The sequence below is a fragment of the Cricetulus griseus genome, chromosome X, assembly GCF_003668045.3.
Source record: "Cricetulus griseus strain 17A/GY chromosome X, alternate assembly CriGri-PICRH-1.0, whole genome shotgun sequence".
NCBI classification, from domain to species: domain Eukaryota; kingdom Metazoa; phylum Chordata; class Mammalia; order Rodentia; family Cricetidae; genus Cricetulus; species Cricetulus griseus.
In genome coordinates, this window is record NC_048604.1 from 75,003,565 (window position 1) to 75,018,756 (window position 15,192).

Sequence of the window (15,192 nt, forward strand, 5' to 3'; positions counted from 1 at the left end):
ATAAAGCAAGAAAAGGAAACTAATGGAGTAAAGACAGGAAAAGAAGTCAAACTATCTCTATTAGCAGATGGCATGATATTAAACATTAGAGATATCGAAAATTCTACCAGAAAACATCTAGAAAATATGAACAACTTCAACAATGTGGATGGATACAGAATCAACTTGCAAGAATTAGTATTACAACTTTGTAGAATTAGTATTACAAGAAACAACAATAAAAAGACCATTCAAGCAAAGGATATTTACAGATTCAGTGCAATCCCAAACAAAAACCCCATCTCATTTGTCACAGAAATAGAAAAATCTATTCTAAGATGCATACTGAATCACAGAAGATATCTGATACCTGAAATAATCCTAAGCAAAATGAACAATGTTAGGATTATCATTCCAGATCTCAAGATATAAAACAGGGCCATAGTAATAAAAACAGGAGGTACTGGCACAAAACAGACACATATTTAGATTGGTAGAAGAAAAATCAAGATTTCAATATACATAACCATAGGTATCTAATATTCCACAAAGATGATAAAAAACATTACTTTCAAAATATAGTGATAGAAAAAACAGTTATTAACATGTGGAAGACTAAACATAGATTTGTATCTATCACCTTGCATTTTGCATAAAAACTAACTCCAAGTGGATCAAAGACCTAAATGTGAAACATGAAATATCAAAACTGCTAGAAGATATAATTAGGTAGTACTACGTGGCATATAGGTGTAGGGAAGACCTGAGTAGGTCCCCATTTCCCTATGAATTGAGACCAACAATTGACAAGTGGGATTTCATAAAATTAAAGTGTCTGTACCACCAAAGAAATAATCAATTGAATGAAGAGAAAGCCAAAAGAATGGGAGAGAATTTTGACCAGAGATACATCTCACATAGCCTTAATATTCTAGATATTAAATAATTCAATAAACAAATGAACCGTTGGATCTAATCAGAGTTCTCAAAAGAAGAAAAATGGCTAATAAATGTCTCAAAAGTGTTCATCATACCTAGCAATTAGGGAAATTCAAATCACTGCAACTTTGAGATTTCATCTTAACCCAGTCAGAATGGCAACAATTTAAAAAAGAAAAAACATGAGAGGATGTGGGGAAAAGGGAACCCTTACTCATTGTTGATGAGTCTGCCAACTGGTCCAATCACTTGGCAAATCTGTGTTGAGAATCTTCAAAAAACTAAAAGAAGGTCTAAAATATGATGCAATTATACTACTCCTTGATATATGGCCAAAGGATATCCTATCCACAGATACTGGCTTAGCCATGTTCACTGGTGCTCTATTCATTCACAATAGCTAGGAAACAGAAACCATCTAAATGTCTTTCCAACGACAAATGGATAGTTAAATGTAGAACATATATACTATAGAATACTATTAAGCTGTAAAGAACAATTCAATCACGAGTTTTGCAGGTAAATGAATGGAACTAAAAAAGATCATATTCATAGAGGAGGTAGCATGGACCCAGAAAGTTAAACATCTCATCTGTAGTTTTTACCTCCAAAATTTCAGGTGTGAGTATAAAACCTGAAGTGAGTATAGAAAACAAGAAATTCAAAAATGTTCATGATGGAGGGAGGGATAGAGTTGGAAGTTGCAGATTAAACATGATTTGAAGGAAGAAATGGGAAAGGGGTGAGAGGACATTATTAGGGAGAGGACAAGAAGATAAAGGATGAAGAGGAAGGAATGAGGATGGTAAAGATATATGAAAGTCATAAGGAAACATATTATCTATTTACCTGAAATTTCATATAACACATATAAGTCTGTGCATACATATACAGTTTAAAGGAAAATATCCATCTTGGCTAATAATGTTCCCCTCAAGAGTAATAGACTAATAATAGAGTAATAGAGTAATCTAGCAAAACCCCCGAAAGTAGTCTTGAAAAGCCCCCTTTTGAGTTCCTAATCAGTGCTGTCCAAGGAACTTCCCCAAAATTAAAGGCTTTTGCTGTTGTTCTTGGTTGTCTCCCAGAGGTTGAAGGTAAGCTCCTATTGCTGAAGAAATAATACTTTGGACACAAGGCCCAGAGGCTACCAGCTGTGTCTGACCTGAAAGGCTCCTCCCTGGGGACTAGCTTTCATGGTACCAGAAAATACCATGCAAACTTCCAAGGGAGAGAAGCAACCAATACTCAGCTATGACACCCTATAAACCACAAGCATTGGCCAGCATGGCACAATAATGCTAAGGGTGTAATTGTGGCATGCATACTTTGGTGTTAACAAAAAGTTTCCAATTGGACTTAAGACCTGTTGAGCAAAAGGGAAATCATACCTGGTACTGGAAACCTAGGCAATGACCCAGGGATAGTGAACTCGTGGATCTTTGGGGAGAAACAACCATCACTTTACTAAACCAACACTTGTCCTTATATTGGCAGATAAGTATAGGTCTCACCCCTCAAAGAAGAGTATCTTTACAACATACAAGGAACAGCACAAAAAAACACAACATATAAAACTGCAGAGACCAAGTGATATGTGGTACACAGCCCCAAATGATGTATCTGTATCACAACTCCTGTAACTAGGGCTCCAGGATACTAGTGGAAGACAGAGGCAGAATGATTGTAAGACCTGAGGAAAAGGAAGTTTGCTATGAGATCTTGTCAGAGAAGCTTCATCCATGAAGTCTCATTACCATGGCTTCCTAAACAAGACATGAACAAGAATGACCCCAATAGACGTGCTAACTTTGAAATAGGAAATCTCTTGGGGCCCTAGCTTTAAACAAAGAACTACTGACAAGAGCCTCCCAACTGGTTATCCAATAACAAGTGGTTGGTAGCCCTGAAATAATATATATATATATATATATATATATATATATATATATATATATATATCTCAATAAACAGATTGAGCCGTTTGCACTTATATTCATTTCGTATATATACATATATATGTATGTACACATACACATACATACACATGTGTATGTAATAGCAATTAAAGGAAAAGAGTATGAAATTGAAAGAAGCAGCAAAGAACTGCATGGGGGAGGTTGTAGGGAAGAAAGAGAATATGGAAATGATGTAATTATATTTTAATTTCCAAAAAAGAAAAAAGAAAACTCAACTTTTCACTGAAGTTTACTGGCAACAAGGTTATAAGAAAATAGAATGTAAATAAATGAGGTCTGTCCCAGCCAACTTTTCAGTTCCATTGCTCTTAGGATGTTATGGGGGAGGAGGGAGCTGTTGCATAATTACCATCAGCACTACCTCATAGCAGCTAGATGATTTTTGAGAAAAAAACCTTACCATTAGATCTTGGCATAGAGCAGAGGAACACTTGAGATTCTGTCTGTTGTGGGATGAGAAGATAAGTCTATGCTCAGCATTGTTGACATTAATATTTAGAAAATCAACAGTGTCTTCTTTTGTCAATGAAAAACTACTTCTGAAATCCCTTGTGCTTCAACATGTTCTCCTCTGCATTTTCAGACTAATGGATGAGCATACACAGGCTAGAGGATGAGTGTTTTTAAACCATAAAGCTCTGGAGGGAGGTTTCGAGTCACATGGGCTGGACATTTCACAGGTCTGTGTAACATAGCTTGAAAAGTTCATCAAGGAATATTTGGATCAATGAATATGAAAGTACTTTATTCATTTAACAAGGACTTACTGAACATAACTCTGTGTGATAAGTACTTGGGATACAACAGAAAAAGTCTTTCTGAATAAATTAATTTACCAAAGGATAACACAAAAAATAAACATTTATGCCAATAAGTTTAAGGCTTGTAAATCAACAAAGTGAGTGATCTAAACATCTGGATTCTAAGCTTAGAGAAGAGCATTAGAATTTAATTTAAACATTTCATTGTGTGAGGTTATAAGCAAGAATTGCTTTAAGGATGTAACCAGGGGACGGAAGCAATTATTTTCTTTGAATTTTTGTGTGCAATAAATAGACTTTTTTTTCACCTGTCAAGTACTTTTCTAAGCAAAAAGAACTTGATATAACTTGGTCAGTAATTATTTTCAGACACAGTATTTGTGGAATATAATGGCATCTCATTTTTACATATTCACCTTCTAACTTAGAGCATGCATATACAGTCTCTCCTCCCTCCCTTCCCCCCCACCCCCCACCCCCGCTTCTCTCTGTGTGTGTGCGTGTGTGCGTGTGTGCGTGTGTGCTGTATGCATTTCTTCTCTCATTGTAAAATTGGAGCCACAATTTAGTTTCAAAGTGTTTTTTAAACATTGTTATCTCATTAGCAGATTATATGGTATTAAATATTCCTTAAAACACAATTTAGAAAAGTTCAATCAGCCTTGGAACTCAGCCTCCTGATAAAGATCAAGCTCTCCAGTTCTTCCCTTTTGACTCTTTCAGCCTTTCCTTCAAGTTCATCTCCTTTCTTTTGTGACTCCAACCCACCAACTCTACAGGGGACCCACAGTAGCCACAGTAGGCTGTGACTTAGGTAGGCAACCGTTGTCCTGATCACCTGATGAATTGATAATAAAAACGTGGTACATGTACACAATGGAATATTATATTCAGCTGTTCAAAAAATTAAAATTTGAGATTTGCAGGTAAGTTGATGGAGCTATAAAGAGTCATCCTGAGTGTAATAATCCAGACCCTTCAATATAAATATTGCTTTTTTTCTCTTATGTATGGATGTTAACCATTAAGCTTTAGATATGTGTTTCATTTAAACATAACCATAGAGTTCAGGTTGCAAGTAAGGAACGAAGTGGGAGGAGGGGGATCTTCCAAGAAAGGTACAATAGAATACAGTGTTAATAAAGAAATAAAGAGGAAACTACAATAGGATTAAAAGGGCAAGAGGCTGGGAGGGCAGGGTGAAGGAGGTTATATGAGGAACAACTAACAGTAAAGGGCTTTGGAAAACCTGGTACTAGAGAAGCTTCCTAAAATAATACACATATGAAAGGAATTTTTATATTTTTTATTTTTGAAACAATCTTATTTTACTTATCAATTCCCGAATTCCCTCCCCCTCCCATCCTCACATGCTTCCCACCGACCCCCACAACCCACCCACCCCCACTTCCCAAGGAAGGTGAGGCCCTCCACTAGGGGTCATCAAAGTCTGTCACATCATTTGGGGGAGGGCCTAGGCCCTCTTTCTTGTATCTGGGCTGCAATAGTATCCCTCCATAGGGAATGGGCTCCCAAAGTCCATTTGTGCACTAGGGATAAACACTGGCTCCACTGTTAGAGGTCCCATAGTCTGCCCAGGCCTCCTAGCTGGCACCCACGTTCAGAGGGCTTGGTTTTTGTCCAATGCTGGTTCTCCAGCTTTATGACTAGGGTCTCTGTGCTGTTTCTGTGGGTTTTTCCAGCACGGTCTTGGCTCCTTTGCTCATTCCTCCTCCCTCTCCACAACTGGATTCCAGGAGTATGGCTCAGTGTTTAGCTGTGGGTGCCTACTTATGAAAGAAATTTAAATGGACTTACCATACTATTGTGAAGGAAATGACCCAAACAGATGTATTATGCCACCAAGTAATACCTCTAGGATGAGGAACGAGATACATCTTGTTGAGTTTGACTCCCGAAGCATCCCAGGCTAATGCTAAGGTTATTGCTGAGAAAAGTTATATCATTAAACATGGAAAAAGCTAGTGCTCAACTAAAAGCTTCACCCTTACTGACTACCATTCATGGTGCTAGGAGATACTTTGCATGCTAATGAAGAAGAAAACTAATCAACAACCACCTAGCTACAACCCCTGAGACCTGCAATGGTGACTTTCTTATGAATCATTCTGACACAGTAGCAGTCCAAATATTATGGAAGTAACCAACCACCTTTTGTTTAGATTTCAGGCCTACTCCAGGAGATGGAACCCTTGCCTGACACTGCTAAAGTGTCCAAGAACCTGTGATTAGATAGGTCATGGGCCTTAGGGTAAAACCCAGCATTATTACTCTGCTGGAGGAGCATAGCAATGCACCCAAAGATAAGTATATTGCTTAACTGTCATCAGAGAAGCTTTTTCTGGCAACAGATGATAATTAACACAGAGACTCACAGCCAGACAATATGCAAAAAGAGAGTTTAGAGCACTAAGTCCTAAATGAGATGTCTTTATCAAACCCCTCCCCTCAAGGCGCAGGGACCTATATGGAAGAGGGAGTGGAAAGTTCATAAGGCTCAGAGGCTGTGGATGACTTCAAGGAAATTGTGTCTTCCAGACACAACAGTACTGATACACATATGAACTCACAACTATGACAGCACACACAATACCTGTTCTGCTTCAGATGTGACAAAATTTCAGCACTTAGAAGGGGAGGTGGACACAAAATCCACCTTACCCAAAAAGCTATTTGCAATAGATATCTGCTGGGAAAGGGAAAACCGGTTTTCTCCAGTAAAGTGTCACTGAGTATATAAACCATATTATTTCCGGGCAAGCCAATACAAAATACACTCCATATTTCTCTCTCTCTCTCTCTCTCTCTTCTCTCTCCTCTCTCTCTCTCTCTCTCTCTCTCTCTGTGTGTGTGTGTGTGTGTGTGTGTGTGTGTGTGTTTTCTTACTGGATTATGTTTATTTATTTGTTTTAACTTTTTAGAGAGAGAGAGCGCATAATGTTAGGTAGGGACTTGGAAAGGATCTGGGAGGAACTGAAGTGGATGAAAATATCAAAATATAGTATATGAAAAATAAATAGAACCCTCACTCCAACTCTTGTATTTCAAGGAGAAAAAAGGTAAAGAAAAGCTCAATCCATCAGTCCATATATGAAAGAGGAGAGTTGTAATCTTTACTCCTTTGCTTTAGACCAATTAGGATAAATGATAAGCCATTAAAGGAATATTAAAAAGAAACTGTGTTAACTAAAGTTCCAAGAAGAAAAAAGCCACTCATCCATTGAACATTGTACATGGCTGATTAACTTATCATGGAGGTGCTCAGCTGTTGCAGTTCCAGAGACACATTATCTTGAACTATCTTAACCCTCAGGCCAAAGTGGTCATTCATTGTTCATCTCTGTTTGTGTCCTGCCATTCTTCCGGCTGTTAGGTAAGTTCTCTTGGAATGTGTGCACAGATCCTCATCTTTCACTGACCCAAAGGCTGGGAATGACATCAGATAGTATCTGCAGAGGTTTCTCTGGTTTGTTGTAATAAGCTTATCCAAGGCTCCCACCAATGTATTTTTAAAGTTTCTTGATTTATAGCCCTCTTTGTTTTGTTGCCATAAAAATTTCATGAGGTCAGTCGAGTAAAAGGCTTAGCTTACAAAGGCACTTCTGGCTAAGCCTGTGGACCTAGGTTCAATCCACGGAATTCAAGCAAAAGTGGAAGGAGAGAAGTCACTACACAATGGTATCTTCTGATTTCCACTTGTGCACATGGCATGGGCTCTGCCCCAGTCACACACACACACACACACACACACACACACACACACACACACACACCACACACACACACACACACACAGAGAGAGAGAGAGAGAGAGAGAGAGAGAGAGAGAGAGAGAGAGAGAGAGGATAATAATGAATAAACAACAAAATCTTCATGAAACTGTTACCACATTGGAACACAGAATTTGGGGTAACCTAAATTTCTAATCTTGGGTCTTGATCACTCATATTTGACTCTACAATAAACTATCTTTTATTTATCTTGAGATGAGAGCTGTGTTTTTTTTTATGTTCACATACAGAACCATTAAAAACTGTGTAACCAGCCAGACATAGTTAAAGGCATAGCACATGCCTTTAATCCCAGAACTGGGGAGGCAGAGACAAGAGGGTCTCAGAGTTCTAGGCCAGCCTGGTATGTAGACTGAGTTCCAGGACAGCCAGGGCCATACAGAGAAACCCAGTCTTGAAAAACAAAAATCAAAACAACAACAACAAAACTATCTTTTCCAGAGTGCTTAATAAATTCAAAATACTCATGATATAAATGACAAAGTAAGCTATAAAAGTATAGAATATACTCTCAATTGTGCAAGATCATAGAACATATATATTAATAAGAGAGAATCAGCTTAATAAATGTTTGGTGTTTGACTACCTTGTGCGATTAAAGTTAGTTTTATTTTTTTTATTTCACTGAGTTTTAGAAAATCAAAATTCAGCATATTTCCTTTACATTTAGAAAAACATTTAAAAAATCATTACGACCAATGATCAGGTAGAAAATATAACGGAGAGTTTAAGTCAACATGGTGGACTGTGCAAGGCCTTTCCGCACTCCTGTTTCAAATCCCTTAAAAATGAATGAAACTGTAGATTTGTATATACAACTTCTCCCACCCCACGTATTTTTTTCTTTCTTTCCCTTTTCTTTTTTCTGCTTGTGAGGAATTCCTGGAAGATAGAAAGCAGATGGAGCCTCAGTGAAGTATGCAGTTGGGCAGCAGACAGCCGGCAGGGGAGGGGAGAGCTGTACTGTCTGGCTCTGGTGGGAGTGAACTGGGGGGAGGGGGGCAAGAGTAAAGGAGAGTGCCTGTGTCAGTGTGGCTGCCCCAGGAGCGGAAGGCAGGACGGAAGCGGGAGGGGTGGAGGAAAGGAGAGGGCGGGCTCAGAGGAGGAGGATTCCCTAAGCAACAAAAATCCCAGTTCCGCAGATTGGACAAGCTGACAAGCGCTGCCAAGACCAGGCCGCGCAAACTGCTGGGAGACGTGCCACTGCCTGCACTTTCGTTGCCGCAACCATCCCTGTCATCTCTTGTCCACGTTGACTGTCGTCGTCTTCTCTGCAGCCACAGCAGCATTGACAACAACAGCTAAGTGACCGATTCTAGCTGGGACTTGGGCTTGGGAGTCAGGGAAGGCGCCAGGCGCGGACAGAACCCGGGAGCCCGCCATCTCTCTCTAGCCATCACTACTGCAATCACCCCTCCCTGAAGGAGGAGAAAGCTCTAGTGAGAGGCACTCTCTGTCTCAGTTCCCAGTCGGTCAGCTCGTTTCTGACAACATCTGAAGAAGGGAGAACGGGACTGTAGTCTCTCAGATCGAGAAAACTATCTCCCACTGGGCAGTGTCGCCTATTTGTCAACGTGTTAAGCAAAGAGCAGCTTTGCTTAGGCCACCTAAGCCTTGAGCCATGTCTCCTCCGACTGTGCCTCCTACTGGGGTAGATGGTGTGTCCGCTTACCTGATGAAAAAGAGGCACACTCACAAGAAGCAGCGGCGTAAGCCCACTTTCCTCACTCATAGGAACATCGTGGGCTGCCGCATTCAACACGGCTGGAAAGAAGGCAATGAGCCAGTGGAGCAATGGAAGGGGACTGTGCTTGAGCAGGTTTCCGTGAAGCCCACTCTGTATATAATCAAATATGATGGCAAAGACAGTGTGTACGGACTAGAACTGCACCGAGACAAGAGAGTTTTAGCGCTAGAAGTGCTTCCTGAGAGAGTTCCTTCTCCTCGCGTTGATTCTCGCCTGGCAGATTCCCTGGTTGGGAAGGCAGTGGGACATGTGTTCGAAGGTGAGCATGGCAAGAAAGACGAGTGGAAGGGTATGGTGTTGGCGCGAGCCCCCATAATGGATACTTGGTTTTACATCACCTACGAGAAGGATCCGGTCCTCTACATGTACACCTTGCTGGATGACTACAAAGATGGTGACCTGCGTATCATTCCAGATTCCAACTACTATTTCCCTACAGCAGAGCAGGAGCCCGGCGAGGTGCTCGACAGTCTTGTGGGCAAGCAGGTGGAACACGCCAAAGACGACGGATCCAAAAGAACTGGCATTTTTATCCATCAGGTGGTGGCCAAGCCATCTGTCTACTTCATAAAGTTTGATGATGACATTCACATTTACGTCTATGGTTTGGTGAAAACCCCGTAAGTTTATCGTGCTCTTTGAAAAGCTTGTGGAGCTCCTAGAGGTCAAATAGTTTATGTTCTCAAAATTACGTGTTTTTAGAAGAATTTTGAGGTCAAAAGTTCAGGACAGTGGGTAAATCTTGTGCCTCCATATCTTGTATCCAGTATTTCTCACTTTTGACCCACGTGTACGTGAGTACTTGTGTTGTTTGCTTTGTAATTGAAAATTTAACTTGGTTGCTAAGAGAAAAGCTGAAAAGTGTTTAGATCCACTGAGACAATTCAGAAGTAGAGAAGCTGTGCAACATGTCTTCTGCTCCCTCTTTTTATTCTTCCAGATAATTAGTTTGAGAACTTGGCATTTATCTTGGGATGTTTTCCCCACTCTCAAATGGAAAGTTCAGTGTAGCATCTTAAAAATTGACCAGCTGATGATACACTTTCTGATCAACAGCACAGTCAATCTCTGACTTTCACTCTCACACTTCTCACAGCCGTGTACACAGTACATACAGATGTGCCAAAAAGAATCCATTCTGTTATTGGTGGTCAGTTTTTACTCAGATTGCTGTTTTATTGTATCGCAGTGCTCTTATTTCTCTAGAAGTGTTATGTAGGCTTATATACGTATATATACATATATATATATATAAATATATAGTTTTAAGAAATATTGCAGTGTTGGCATTCACTGGTCTTTAATGTTTGAAAAGCAGACTGGTAAAAAAAATTACATGGTTTTCCTGGTTATTTTGTTTGGTGTTTACTTGACTCAAGGAGATTTATTTTTCTACTTGGGATATTTCTCTTTTGTGATTTGCTAATTACTATCCTTTGTTCTTTTATCTATTCAATTGATAATTTCCATATAAAGTTGTTGAAATGTCTATGATGAAAGTGCATTTAATCATTTGTATTTCATGTGTTAATGAATTTTACTTTGTTATTGATTTGACTTTATTGACAATATTGTTCACTTTACAATTTTAAAAACATTTAAGTAATTTTATAATTTTAAAATGTCTATGTCTTTTATAATTTTTTGTTTTCTATCTTTTTCAGACAGATATCTCTAACCTAAGTCATACCAATATTCACTTTGTTTTTCTCATAATCTTTATTGTATTTAAATTTTTATCTATCTGAAACTTATTTTTCATGTGGAAATATAAAGGATTTAACTACAAATTTTTCACATATCTTTTGTAGAAGTTATTTTTTTAAAAAAAGATCATTCTTTTTCAAATTTCTGAGTGAAAATGAGTTTTAAACATAGTGGCTGACCAAAAGTTTCAAAAACTGGAATAACAACTTCCCTTTCTATAGGTTTTTTGTTTTGTTCTGTTTTTGTTTTGTTTTGTTTTGTTTTGTTTTTTGAGACAGGGTTTCTCTGTGTAGCTTTGGAGCTTATCCTGGCACTCACCCTGTAAACCAGGCTGGCTTCGAACTCACAGACATCTGCCTGCCTCTGCCTCCCGAGTGCTGGGATTAAAGGCGTGCACCACCACTGCCCGGCAGTTTTTTTCTTTATTATTATAATTTGTCCTCTACATTCATAAGTTCAGAAGCAAACCCAATGCATTTTATTAATATTTTGAAAAGGGTCAGATGCCTATTAGAATTCCATCAACTTTATGTATTCTTATATACAAGAGTAATATTAATAGTTATATTAATCCTTAACATGCCAGAGTTTTGGTACATCATTGAAATTTTTTTATTCTTTTTATTACATTCTTCATGTAGGTCATTCATATCGAATGGAATTTATTTTTGCAGTTGTTAAATTTTGTAATAAGTTGAGTATTTTTCTTCCTTATATGCAACTTTTTATTTTTATCAATAAAGGAAGTCTACAGATTTTATATTTTTATCTCTTATCCAATGAGTTTATTTAATCCTATAGGTTACATTGGATTCTAAATTAGAACCTTTTGGATTTTCTTGATATATACAATCATTTCATATGTAAATAGAGATCATTTTATTTCTTCTAATGCTTATACTTATTAGTAGTCCACTAGCTGGATTCTTCACAAAAGTGACATGGAATGGTGATGGCAGACATGCCTGTTATATTTTTAATTTTTATGAAAATAACTTTACTTTCATGTTTGACTTTGTTGTTGATTGTTGGTAAGTAGTTACTCCTATGTTGAGAAATTTCTCCTATTTCTGTTTTTACATAGCATTAGTGTTAGAAATGTCTTCTGGATTTTATTAATTTTTTTTCAATATCCATTTTTAAAATTATGTTTTTTTCATTTAATTTGTTGATTTATGGTTTTTTTTTAGAAAGTTAGATATTTAGTATTAAACCAAATCTGTATTTCTGAAATAAACCCCACTTGGTCATGGTAAAATGATCACTTATTACATTGCTGTGTTTTATTTACCAATAATGCATTTAGAAATGGATTTGCATTTCAAAATGAAATTGCATTTTTTAGATTAGTTTGTTATTTTGTTTTTTTGTTTTGTTTTGTTTTTTGGTTTTTTGGTTTTTGGCTTTTGGTTTTTTAGTTTTTGGTTTTTTGAGAAAGGGTTTCTGTGTATTGTTTTGGAGCCTGTCCTGGAATTAGCTCTGGAGACCAGGTTGGCCTTGAGATCACAGAGATTTCCTTGTCTCTGACTCCCCAGTGCTGGGGTTAAAGGCGTGTGCCACCACCCCCGGCTTTTTAGATTATTCTTTGTATTTTTAATCAAACTAACAGACAACAGGTTGTGCCATTTTTTTTCTTTCATATGCTGTCTCTATGAAGCTTTGTTATTAAAATTTTACTAGCTTAAAAAAATGACTTGGTGAAATAGTTTAAAAGGCATTAGAAATGTTCCTCAGATGTTAGCTAGGACTAAGCTGTAAAACATTCTAATCCTGGGAACACATTTGATTATGGATGACTTTCCTAGTATTTTCCCAGTGGCAATTGGCTTTTTCAGACCTTTTGTTAATACAGAATATATATTTTTCTGTCATTTACAGAATATATATTCTCTGTCAATTACATACAAAGCTGATTATATTATAAAATTTGTTGATTGTATTTTTCAGGTGCTTTATGTCCTTGTATGTTTAATGTGAACTACATTTGCCCAGTACAGAAAATGTAATAAAATCATCAGCTATAATGATAATGTAATTATCTTTGTATTCTTTTATTTAGTAGAAAATAAGAAATAATATAAGAAATTATGAAAGATGTGAAACACATTTGTTTACCTCCACTTCAAATTAGCAAATATCAATACTTTGTCATGTTTGCTTTAAATGCAGATTTATGTTGCAATTAATCAGTGTTAATGGCTAATAAATTTATTTTCGACTACCACATCACCTCTTCTGCAGAGGCAGACACTATCATGTATTTGGTGCTCATGTTTTATATATTTACTAAAAATAAATTATATAAAATAAAACTATAACCAATTGCTTTTGTGTTTTCTGATGATGGTGACATGAATGGCTAACTTTAATCCAATTGGAATTTATTCTGGTTTTGTTATAGGAAACCTTTTATTTTATTTTTTAAATAGATTTTTTATTATTATTAGAAACAAGCTTCTTCTACATGTCAATCCCAGTTCCCTCTCCCTTCCCTCCCTTCCCTCCCTACCCCCCAAATCCCATCCCCTTTCTGCTCCCCAGGGAGAGTGAGGCTGTCCATGGGAGATCTTTACAGTCTGTCATATCATTTGGAGCAGAGCCTAGGCCCTCCCTAGTGTGTCTAGGTTGAGAGAGCATCCCTCTATGTGGAGAGGGCTCCCAAAGTCCATTTCTGTACTAGGGATAAATATTGATTCACTACCAGAGGTTCCATAGATTGCCTAGACCTCCAAACTGACATCCTTGCTTAGGGGGTCTGGAACAGTCCTATGCTGGTTTCCCAGCTATCAGTCTGGGGTCCATGAGCAACCCCTTATTCAGGTCAGCTGTCCCTGTGGCTTTTTCCAGTCTGGTATAAGGAACCTTTTAAATACTAATTGCTATTTATATTTATCATTCCTAACACTGGGGTTAGCCCAACCATCGTCCTAGGGATTCAGTAAAGCAGCTAGAATTCTCAATTTCTAACAGAACTTACATTATGTCTCAAAGGAGTCATATGTGTGTCACCCATCTCAGATTTCTAGGCAAGACATAGACTTTACACATTTCTTGTAAGATCTTGGGGTGTTTTTATAATAACAGCTAGAAAAAGGGTAACCCTAATTCAGACTGCTTCTTTAAGTTTGGGACAGTGCTGGTTTCAGAAAACAACAGGGACAAAGTAAAAAATCTTCCTGTCTTAGACAATAACAAATCTATCCATCTATGCTCTAAGTCATGAACCACAAATTGAATTGTTCTATGACATTAGACCATAGACTAAATGAAAAAGGCTGTTCCTTGCCTACAGGGCTTGGGGATAGATTGTTAAACTGCATAAACAAATGTTGTTCCTTTATGCCCCTGAACTTTAGGTCTTATGTTCTCATATAGTGATTTGAGCATATACCAAAACCTATGATTCATAGTTGGGTTTGAGTCTAGTTATAACTATGGTTTAGCAGGGAGAATTCAATAGTGACTTATTCAGAAGAATATAGAACAAATACGTCAATGTCAAATACAGTGTTCAATTATGGACTAGAAATAGCTTTTGGGCTAGAACTATTTCAAATTTTCCATAGTAAAATTTATTGTACCTAATTGATGGAGTCAGAAGGACTTTCCAATTTTCTTTGAGTTCCTCCTGTCTGAAGGAAACTCATTACTTCCCCCACACATAGATTCATATCCTACATGTTTACAATGTGATACTGCAGTTCTTTCACTCTGAGAAACAGAGAGAGGACTTTCAATGTTCTAACACTGTTACAGGAGAGGAAATGGGCAGAAACAAAGTCTTTGATTTCCCTAGTAATGGTGAATGCAGATTCTCTCCTTTCAGCACATTTTCCGAAATTAGTATTGGAATGTATTGCTGTTATAGATGTCATACATCTGGGTGTGATGAAATTTTGAAGGAAAAGCAAAATAACAGGAAGTAAAGATAGACAAGGTTGGGTCCTGGGGTATGCTCGCCTGTATAGAGAATCACTTTGCTTGGTGCCATTTGAATGGTCACTTGAATGAAGTAAGGAAACAAATCATGTTGCTGATATATTCAAATAGAATATGTACAGTTGAAGGTTTCTTGTTACAGCCAAATATGACCATACTGAATGTGAAAAGAGAATTTTGGGAGATTGTATAGATAAAAAGGCCCCCTAAAACACATAAATTCCCACATTATTAGACTTGACTGCTTGGAGTCTGACTGACCTACTAGCTTGTGCAGTGTTATATAAACATTTAGGGAGTATAGCTTAGTGGTAGAATATTTGACTGTA

General features: G+C 37.6%; 1 protein-coding gene across 1 annotated transcript; it reads left to right on the forward strand.

Annotated features, from left to right (window-relative positions):
* The first annotated feature begins 8,615 nt into the window (after positions 1 to 8,615).
* Positions 8,616 to 10,760, forward strand: LOC100767892 (spindlin-4). The gene has a single exon (XM_027431904.2). The coding sequence runs from the start codon at positions 9,092 to 9,094 to the stop codon at positions 9,839 to 9,841; it is 750 nt and encodes a 249-aa protein (XP_027287705.1). The 5' UTR covers positions 8,616 to 9,091; the 3' UTR covers positions 9,842 to 10,760.
* The last annotated feature ends 4,432 nt before the right edge of the window (positions 10,761 to 15,192 follow it).

What these genes read in the sequence shown, in the direction of transcription:
- LOC100767892 (XM_027431904.2), top strand. Translation starts at nt 9,092, where the DNA reads ATGTCTCCTCCGACTGTGCCTCCTACTGGGGTAGATGGTGTGTCCGCT.